The sequence below is a fragment of the Neolamprologus multifasciatus genome, chromosome 7 (genome assembly GCF_963576455.1).
Source record: "Neolamprologus multifasciatus chromosome 7, fNeoMul1.2, whole genome shotgun sequence".
NCBI lineage: Eukaryota > Metazoa > Chordata > Actinopteri > Cichliformes > Cichlidae > Neolamprologus > Neolamprologus multifasciatus.
In genome coordinates, this window is record NC_140445.1 from 60,220,465 (window position 1) to 60,231,129 (window position 10,665).

Sequence of the window (10,665 nt, forward strand, 5' to 3'; positions counted from 1 at the left end):
CTATAACCACCACCCTTGGAATATCTGCCTCCCACATCCACACTGCAGGGGAAAAAAACCCAGAACCCTCCGCTTTTGGAGAAATGTGCTAAAGGCTTGGTTGGGCTGAGGTAAGTGGGTTTTTCTTAGAGCCCACTCTTCAAAAATGAGTCTGCATGCAATTCTCTTTCATTTTCCAGGACCTTAGCTTAATTTCGTGTGCACTTAACTGACAATCTGCCATACGGGATCATAGATTTCGCAAACCCAGAGTCATCTTAGAGGATTCATTTCTCTGCCTTCTGCCAGCATCTCTTCATTTGACGTAATCAGTAATTAACAGAAAGTAGAAAACTAAACATCTATCCTTTAATTAAGTGGTATTATAGGCAGAGGCTCAAAATGTTTCTGTAGCTGGGTGAAATGAGGGCAACAGTGATAAACAGAAGGCAGGAACTGATTAAACTTTTCTTTCCTAGGGAAAGTGATCACATTAGAGGAATATGAGAGAAAGAAGAATTACCTCATTCTGAGAAGAGATACTTTTTTGGCTCTAGAGTATATATATCTGTATTTTGTGAGCAGTATATTGATGCGTTCATTTTACCCAATTCATTCTATCCTGAACTTACAGAATCGTTTTACAGTATAAGTGTCAGGGGCCAATATACCGAAGCCTTCTTTTATCCTGCACTACAATAGTTTTATACTTTAAGCCTGAAGCTACTGCAGTATCTACATAAATACTAAAGAAACTGCACATTTAAAAATAACTTAAGTTCCTCAGAGAGGCTCAACGTTTGGTCACATGGATGTGACCTATTATAATGGGCGTAAAGAGCATTTCCTATTGACACAAGTCTAATCTTGTCCAGATTGTCAAAAAACCCGAACTACAACTATTTGCTAGGATAAAAGACTAAAAACGTCTGGCTTCGCACTCCAGACAAAACCATCTTTGACAATAAAAAGGCAGGAGAGATAAGCCCGATTTAATTTCGCAAACCTCTCTTTCAGAGAATCCTCTTTAGTTGAGGTGGGTAGAGGTGGGACGGGAATATGCAGAACCTCCTACGCATATTCGTAAGAAGTAATCCATAGGGCTGCTCACTGGCGTGTGCATGTGTGTGTGTGTGTGTGACACTCCAGCAGCTCCACACAGACACATGCAAATGAAGTAAAGTCTCAAGTGAAGCAACAAGGGAAAAGGGGACCAAATAGCGACTCGCTGTCAAGTGCTGAGCACAAATATGAAAAAGCTTAGCCTCTGAAGCATTTTGATATGTGAGGGACCTAATACGCTGAAAGAACAATAAGTCACTTCTCTGTCTCTCCTCCTCATCCTTCACCCTCTGACAGTTGTTTTTTTCCCCTCTCCCGTATCTCAAAACTGTGTGATACAACAGTTTAATTAAATAAAATGACTTGGCAAGGCCACAAACAGCAACTGAAGTGCTAGCAATAAAATTAAACTAGCTACATCATAATTAAACAGAGCCACCGTCCTTCAGACCCTAAAATATCACCCTTATTATTGCCGTCTATTTCTACCACTGTTCTGCAAACACGGGTATGTGCCAGCGTGGTAAGAAGTCATGCATGCCGCACTTAAGCTACAAGAAATGGGAAGAGGCCAGACTTTAGCAATCCACTGAAAAAAAAGAAGGCTCTCTAATGCACACTTGCTTTGTAAGCCTGAGACTTGCAAGACTTGGCTGTAACAAACCATGGCTGTGTATAGTAAAGTAAAATCTAGTAGGTAGGTGGTATATAGGAGAAAAACTAATCCAAACGGACATATGCGACATATATAGTATAACATTTTAGACACTGTAATACAAGGAAGGAGTAAGAGACGTAGAACTTACATGGCCATGGTTGATGAAACCATGTTCCCTGGCGATGCGATCAGCTTCCCCAGGGCCCCCATTGATCTGGACAGCCCACGTGTTGGTGTAGACCTTTGCAGCATCAATCCAATTCAGTTCAGCTGTCAGCAGGACAAAGACTGTCCACAAGAGAAGCAGGGCCTCCCTGGCATCCATTAAAAGGACAACTTCACAGCGCAGTTTATCTGTCCGTCTGTTGCTGTGTCCCAGGCAGAGTGGGGATGCTCCACCTTACAGCAGCAAAGTAGAACACTGGCCTGCAGATGAGAGGACAGAGCAAGCTATAAACACAAACATGGCCTTCTTAACTGGGTCACTCTTGGGTTTGAATTACCAACCGCAGACACCATTCACAAAAACAAACCCAGAACTGCATCAAAAATAGACACCACACCCACAGACCTTATCAAGCATGAAACTTACTCACAGTCTGCTGTCAGACTCTGAGAAGAAGACCACATCTTAATAAATGTGCAAAGCATAAATATTAGGTCAGAAACAGACAAGGGCTGTGCCAAAAATGAAATCATTTTCCAATTCTCTTTCATTTTTTTGAGACTTGAAATGGTAATGTATGATAATGATATACAGTAGGCATGTTGCTGCAATACAGGAAGAGCTCCTAGCAAACCAATATACAGCTACTGGCAAAAAGAGGGGAAACGTGTCTGAGGAAGAAAATATTTAAATGTTACTCACGCACTTCTCTTCATTATAAGGCATTCCATTTTTTTTAAATAACAGACTGCTTATTAGGTATGAAAAGGTACTTTCAACACATTTAACAGAATAGTAAAATAAGCACGCTAAAAAGGACCATTATTTGAGCAGATGTTCAAATGAGCGAGATTTTCAACTGAGATCATCTGCTGCTCTTTGATTTGTAGCTCTTTGGATCATAAAAACGGAGCCTGTAAGTCAAACATGAAAAGGAAAGCTTTAAGGTAAGTTAACTGACTCAGAGTGTGAAGACAGATAAGATGTGGTTATCTGCTAAGTATATCAGCTCATCCTAAGAAAACAGGAGATAGAGACCATACAGGCCTAAATGGCTCAGTGGTAACGCTGCTGATCACACAAAATCATATCAAATGTATCAATCCACACAACACACTTATTTGCAGTGTAGACCCCCCCAATTTGGTACACTTCCATTTAGAATATTTATATCAACATTTCTGAACATCAGGATTTTTAGATTTAAAGTATAAAATTGTTAAGTTAGCTGTTCATTGCCTTAGAAACCCTAAAAAGACAAAAAAGGGGAACACTTGATCATCACAGTATAATACAAAGTCACTAAACTAGTCATTACTTCAGTGTTATCCATCTGTCCAGTTAGAAGGCATACACACATGTGACAGACCAAGGGCTGGGGCTGCCGTGGCATTTGTCACACGTGGTCAATGCAAAGTTTCTTTCATCTGTGAAGAGAACAGGGTGCCAATGACGGACCTGCCAGTTCTGGAGCTCTCAGGCGAATGCCAATTGAGCTGCACTGCGCGGTGCTGTCAGGAGCTCATGGCACCCTCATTGAGTCCAAGTCTTTGTATGTTTCTGACAGTCTGGTCAGAAACATACACAAGTAGCCTGCTGGAGGTCATTTTGTAAGGCTCTGGTGCTGCTCCTGCTGTTTCTACGACCCTCTTCAGCTCGTCTTATGTAACGGCCTGTCTCCTTGTGTTTGTGGACAGACTGGTATCCCTGAGGTTTCACAGCCTTTGCATTATACTGTGATGATCAAGTGCTTCCTTAATGTTTTTTTTAGCAGCAGTCAAACTACAGTATACCTGGATACATAATCAAACTCTCTCAGCTCTCCAATACTCGTTCAAGTTGGTCGTGATCTGGCTTTTAAAACCCCAGCATACTTTATCTAGTGTCACCAGGTGCTTTGAATAAGTTAGTGACAGTCCAGATCCTTCAACAGTGCACATTTTCCTAGGTATACTTTCTTGGTGCACAACTTTTTAAAACACCTGGCAGGTAGGATGTTCAAAGCTTTAAAGAACTTGCTGTGTCTCTTGACGTTATCCTAAGATCATAGGATGAGGAGGCTACACCACTGGTTGCAGGACTACGTCTTATTTTTGAGCCCTAGGATGTGGTGGATAGAAAGATGGCAGTGGATTTGTAAGATGCCTTATGGAAAGTAATACCTGACCATGTCAAAAAGGGCAGAAGGCAGCACAATTTCTTGAATCATACAATTTATCTTTCGAATTCAGCCTTTTAGATTTACGACGCAACTAAAAACTTTTTTACTACATCTGGGAAAGTTTCAGCCTCAAACCTTCAGTTTAGATTGAAAAAATAAATTCTATTTATTTCTCTGCTGGAAAAAAGTGGATCGCTCCCTACAGACAGGTTTGTTTTTTCCCCGAAGCGAAGGTATCTTGGCATTTTTTCACAAGTAATGGGTAAAAGGAGCAGTCAATCTACATTCAGACACTCATTTATGGTCATGAGTTCTGGGTAGTGATAGAAAGAAAAATGAGGCTGTGGATGCAACTGACTGAAAATATTTTCCTTTGCACAGGAGCTGGGCTCAGGCTTTCAGGTTACACTCATACCAAACTAACCGTACCACGCCAGGTCACGTTGAACCCCAAAAATTACAGTTTGTTTGACATGTGTGATTGCTCTGTGCTGTGCCCTGACCTGCTTGAAGAGGTGGGTCCAGGTAAGATTTAGTGGTCCTCGCATAATAGGAGTACAAAATCTGCCCAAGAACAGTATGCCGTGTTTCATATAGCTACAGTGAAAAACAGTTTAGGTAATCAGCAAATGTTTGGTGCATTTGAGAAGACAGTGTGACACTACTTTCCCAATCAAGCCACAAAATCCTTGAAGTCATGACCCTTTTTGTACTCTGCAAATGTGTTTTTCAAGTATTCTATTTGAGAGTGAGTGAGCACGAGAAAGGGGATTTGAGATGCTGAGATGAACTGATGTGTACTCCGGTCCCAATCGCTAATCTCAGTGTATGTGCAGGTCAGTGAGAGAGCGGGCACTGTCGTGCTAGTGCACGCTACATGGCAGCCGTACCGAATGGAAGCACGCCCTTGGAGACGGAGTGGGAAGCTCGTACATTTGAGAAAGCTTGGAGTAGATCCACTACTCCTTCATGTTAAAAGGAGCCAGCTCAGGTGGCTCATGCATTTCACAGAGAAAGCTACCCTAAGGACTTTGGGTTAGATTGAAATTCCTCCAGATACATTTTATATGTTACCTGGGCTACGATAAACTCGGGATCCCCCAGGAGGAGTCTGGAAATGTTGCTGGGTAAAAAGAAGTCTGGGATATCCTGCTTAATGTGCTTCTACAATGATCCGACATTGGACAAGAGGAAGAAAATAAATGACGGGTTAGTCGTAAACACATTTTTTTTATTTTGACCAAAATCCTTTCCTTGTGGACTGATAAGAAAAACCTCCCAACTCCAAATGATATGCTTTTAGCAGTAGGAATTTGGAGGCAACTGCTGTTTTTGCTGTAAACTCCTCACTTCCCCGAAAATACCCTCAATCGCTCAATCATCCAAACAATTATCCCATTTGCGCAGATTGCATAGATTCAAACTATTCAAAGAGTAGACGCTCGCTTCTGTGGCTTCACAAATGTGGTGTGGGTGTGATTTGAGCACAACAGGAGAAATGGTGGAAACATGACCACGGGCTGTCACTCTTCCTGTGGAGTATTTCTTCTGAGCTCATTAGACACTATGCTAGCGCCACAAAAACAGGAGCAGGGGTCCGCTGTTACCGAGACGGCTGAGAGACGGAAGAATAGATGGAGAGCGAGAATAGGGGAAGAGAGAGAGGAGATAGAGGTGGTACTGGTGGGGTCCCTCCCCCTCGTACAGCACTGCGGAAAACAACAAGCACATTATAATACAACTCCCAAAACACCTTCTTTCAAAATGCAGCCTGGAGAGGAATTAACAAGTGGCTGCTTACTCTTACAATATACATCAAAGGCCTAAAAGTAAGCCGCAGCTTCAACCTTCACACCAAAGGAGAACTAAGACTTCAGAATCTAAACTACAATGAAAATACAAAATGAGTTGCATAACCTCGATTGAGATTACTACAACACTGAACCTTCAGTGGACGTGCAGGGGTGGATAAATGACCCGTGATTTGCTAAAATAACATGACAGATTTGAAATATTAACTGAGCACTTTCTGTTTCAAGCTATTGTCAGGACTTCTAAAAGTCGTTAAGTGGGCCCTTTTGATAAGGAGGACGAGAAATCTTTTATTTTTTTCCCCGAAAGTAATTTCTTACTACTGAAACAGAGTAGGAGCAACAACTTCTGCCACGATGTTCTTTCTAGACGATTCAAAATCCGCTCTTATTCTTCAGCATCAGCAACTAAGTTGTCCTTCAAGAGGACGCATCACATCAGCTGATCCCTTGTTCTTGCTCAGTGGTCAGCAGAACTTTGCAGGCTCCGTTGAAGAAGCTTAGCACAGACTGACTCGTGTGCTTTGACTCACTCATTATTCAAGATGTTTGAGATTAGAGGGAGATGAATCAGCAGTGTCCATTAATTAATGTTTTGATAACTTCCCCAGTCCATTAGACTGCAGCCCCTGTACCCTAAACACTTGCAGCAATAAACAGATTAAAACTGCTCAAAAATAGTCCACATTATTTTTTATTATATAAACATGGTAGGGGATTTTTAATGCACTTTTTGAGTACACTGTTATTATTATCCTAATGCTGTATTTTATAGGTTGTATATAATTTAAAGGTTACAGTTACAGCCTAACATATTCACCAGCAGAAACTATATTGTCGGCTTAACTGACTCATCAGTAAATGATATGAGTGGCTATTAGTGGCCTGCATTTTTATAGGTTGCAAACAGTAAAGCATTGATACATTGGACGAACGGTGCATCGGCTTACATCTGCGGTGTTGACTGATATCGGCCTATCGACAAGTCAGGTGACATTTACCTATGGCAGCGACTTGTTTATCTGTTGTATCAATCAGTCAGGGTCGCAGGGGGAGGGGTGGTGGGTGGGGGGCTGGAGTCTATCCTAGCAGATGCTGGGCGACAGAGCTGACAGGCTGCTACTCCATTGCGGGGTTAACACAGACAGACTGATAACCCTTCACACTCAGACCTACAGCCCATTTAGACTCACCAGTTAACCCATTAAGCATGTTTCTGGGGAGCCTTGCAGGAGCCTTCTTGCTGTGTGGCGACATTGTGCCGCCTTCCAGTTATTTAAAGCAATTAAATAACAGGATCCGCATTTGAAATATACTTTCCCATTTGTATAATTCCTAAATTTACCCTTACTGCCATCCCCCATAAAAAAGCTTTTTATCCAGCTATAACGACTTTACATATCTTTGTTATAGCTTTCTTGTAACCAAATTAGAGGTATCCTTGCCAAACATAAATTACATTAAAAAAATAACATCACCCAGTCATTATTTATTTTAAAATGTTCCGATTTCAAAATTGGAATTTGACATAAAACTCAGTAATTGTTGCTGAGTGCAAAGATAAATAAATAACAAGGGCACAACGTCCAATACTAACTCAAACACCATCTGTCAAATGAAGCAATATTGTCAGCAGCATGAACCTGAATCAAACTCAATTCTTAAGACAAGAAAATTCAAAATATTTTTTTCTTTTAGTTGGAAAAGACTTGATTTCCCAAAGCTCTGGAGCAGCTGTTTAGTCAACAGCACACCGCTATCACAAGTATTCCCAGTAGGTTAAATGTGATTTATCTGACAAGGAGTTTAATAGAATAGAATAGCCCTTTATTGTTACTGTACATGTACAAAGAAATTATGGGTGCTCCACGCCAACTGTGCAGGAGTAAATAAATAAATAAAAATTAAAGACATCAGGAATAAATAGCAAACAGAAGAAATATATACAGTCTGGAGGAATATATACAAACTAGAGGAATATGTACAAAACAACAGAAAGGCACACAATGTGCAATTGGTTCGGTCCGGAGCGACATGACAAACATAATGAGACAAAATAGCATCCTGTCCTTATTGACAGATGAGAATAAAGAACAAGTTGCATCAAGAACCATTCCAAACTTTCCAATCCATCGGAATCGTGTGCTTACAAGAATATCAGTTCTGGATTATTTTTATAACAGCTCCCGTGCTGCAAACCCATAACGTCAAACTCATGGCACTAGAGCTTCTGTACACCTGAGTCACAACAAAGTTTTTTTTCCTGCTGTCGCACTCTGTTCAGACTCAGAGATGAAAAAAGTTCATTTAACCCATGAAAATCTGGTTTGTCTTCCCTCCGCAAGAAAAAAAATCAAAAAATTAATCATATGTGAATCGATAAAGAGTCTGCAAGCAGAATCAATAATGGAACTGGTATAGATAGATTTCTTTTTTTAATCAATATCCATTTCTTTACTTGATGGAGAGCAACTGCCAATTTCCATTAGCAATGACAAGAACACAAAGCTGTGACAGACCATATGCAGCACTCCAGCTCTATTTCAGGCTGCCCACCAGCCAAATCTACACCCACCATGTGCTCTGGGCCGGCCTCTCACAGAAAACCAAGGCACACAACCATGCTGCAGCATTTGTGAAGTACCACTGACAGCCAAGTATTCTTTCCCGAGAGGGAAAATTGCTCCAAGTTAGAGTGCGATTGGAAAGCCAGAGGCACTGCACAGGCATGTTGTGCTCTATCAGGACTGCGCTACACGGCGGGATGTGAGCTGTGCGGTGATCATCTGAGACACGCCGTGTAGCGAGTGAGAACGCCATGACTGACTGCCACTAAAGCCTAATCCATCCTGGCTCCCACTGTCTATAACTTACAGAGATGGAAAAGCCTGATAAAAATGTTGTCTGGGGCAGCAGCATCAATGTGTCCAGGAGGAAGAATCAATTCTGTAAGTAATGTCCCACAGAGACATCCAACCCCATTTTTAACAGCCATCTGAATCTTGGCATTTATCCCCGCGGCAAACTTCCACCTCATCTAAGACAACCTCCTTCCTACTTTATAGATGAGTTATATTGTTGACAAGTTTGTCTCCCTACTTATTTCTCCTCCACTGCATTCCTGTTTTATATCTCTTATAAACCATGTGCTGCTAAGGGCTCACACCTTTAGGACCACTGGTACTGGATTTAGGAGTACAGGTGACAAACTGGGTGGAGATTGGAGGCTGGAGGTTGACGGCAAAATCTTTCTCTATCTATATAAACTTAAGAAGACACCTTTGCCTAGACCTAAAGGAAAAGCACAGAAGATCAGTCAGTCTTTGATGTGGTGATGTAGCGTAGTCGGAATAAGAAGGATGCTCCGAGCCATACTTTTTGCCTCAACAACTGGCGACCTTGACTTCCTTCTTTGGTTTACTTCTGGTGGAAACTGCACTAGAAGTACAAACAATACTACCCACGGGGTAGGGACAGCATGACTTGGATTACTTTAGGTTTAGTTTTGAAGCTTGTTTGCTCAAACTGAGCTGCTCTTCAAGCACATATACAGTGTTTGACGGAGACTAACGCACTGCTTTGGTGAACCCTGCCAGACAAACAGAACTGAGTGAAATTGACTACAGCTATCTTCACCACACACAGATAAATGCACTTGATTAGCTTTACTCCCTGTTAAAGCGTCAGGTTGAATAACTATGAGACCGCAAAAATAAAGAGTGTGCGCGCAAGACAGGCAGAGGACAGTGGAAAGCAGACTGTAAACTGAATTAGCCGAGCCAAATGTGACATCCTGCAGAAAACAGCACTGTAAATACAACAGTTAAGGACAATCGTGTTATCTTACCACCAATAAACTTCAGCAGAGGAGCGCGTCTGAGCAGAGCTGGCCAACTATGTCACTAAGCCATGTCTCTACCAATAAATAAATTTAAAAAAAAGAAAAGAGAGAGGCCCCTGTACTGGTTTAAAAAAATAAAATAAAAAATCTTGTTATCTAGACTGGAGAAGCATTCACCTGACTGGGAGGACTGGTGAGCGCTGTTGGCAGCGCTGGCAGAGACTGCTGAAACGCTTTCCGCTAATACTCCCATTGTTCCCACCCACTCTGGCACAGCTCCCCTCCCAGCTTTGAACGCATCAAAAACTCACGGATTAAAAAGAAGAAGAAGAAAAAAAATGAGCAAAACAGTAAAGCGGCTGTCAGCCGTAGGAGTTACCTTAGCAAGTCAAACAACAGTGAGGACCGAGACGGCATGCCTCCTCATCCTCCCTCCGTGCGGAGACTCCCATTCCTCCTTCTGCGGGTTTCACTTGCAACTTTACATCTAACCTGACACTGTGCGTCCTTTACTCGGTCCGGGAGATTATTTACAAGGCTACCCGCATGCACCCATCTTCACCTAAAAGTGCTCAGTTCAACTATCCCGTCTTGCTTGTCATCCTCCACCAACTTACAGCCACCGTGGTTATATTTTGCCAGTTAACTTCCACCGTCGAGCCCAGTTATGTCTTCGGAGGCTTCTTCTAATAGGTTTAAGTCATTTCACGTGGTTTGTTTGTTGGCTGGAGTAGTGCTGTTTTTAATTTACACACGTACAAATTAAACAGCACGGACAGACAAAGGGGAAAATAAGCCGCTACGTGCCAATACAATAAACCGGTTCAGGATTGGATGAAAATTACAACAACTTGCCACTAACCCTTTTCTCCAGGAAATACGTCACGTTTAGAGCGAGTGGCTTATAGTGTGCGCTTGATGTGTATCGTCGCAGTCTCCTATAGGGACGGGGCCAGCTGTTGTGTAGCTCGCCTAAAGTCACGCTAA

At 42.0% G+C, this 10,665-nt stretch overlaps 1 protein-coding gene across 2 annotated transcripts in view; it reads right to left on the reverse strand.

Annotated features, from left to right (window-relative positions):
• Positions 1–10,620, reverse strand: part of furinb (furin (paired basic amino acid cleaving enzyme) b) — a 103,780-nt gene extending 93,160 nt beyond the window's left edge. The window contains exons 1-2 of one of the 2 annotated variants that reach the window (XM_085164870.1): positions 10,058–10,620; positions 1,848–2,125 (exon numbers count right to left, since the gene is read on the reverse strand). In XM_085164870.1, the coding sequence (XP_085020996.1) occupies positions 1,848–2,024 (177 nt within the window). In that variant the 5' untranslated portion in view covers positions 2,025–2,125; positions 10,058–10,620. The other variant, XM_085164871.1, reaches the window with a different exon arrangement.
• Between the last annotated feature and the right edge of the window lie 45 nt (positions 10,621–10,665).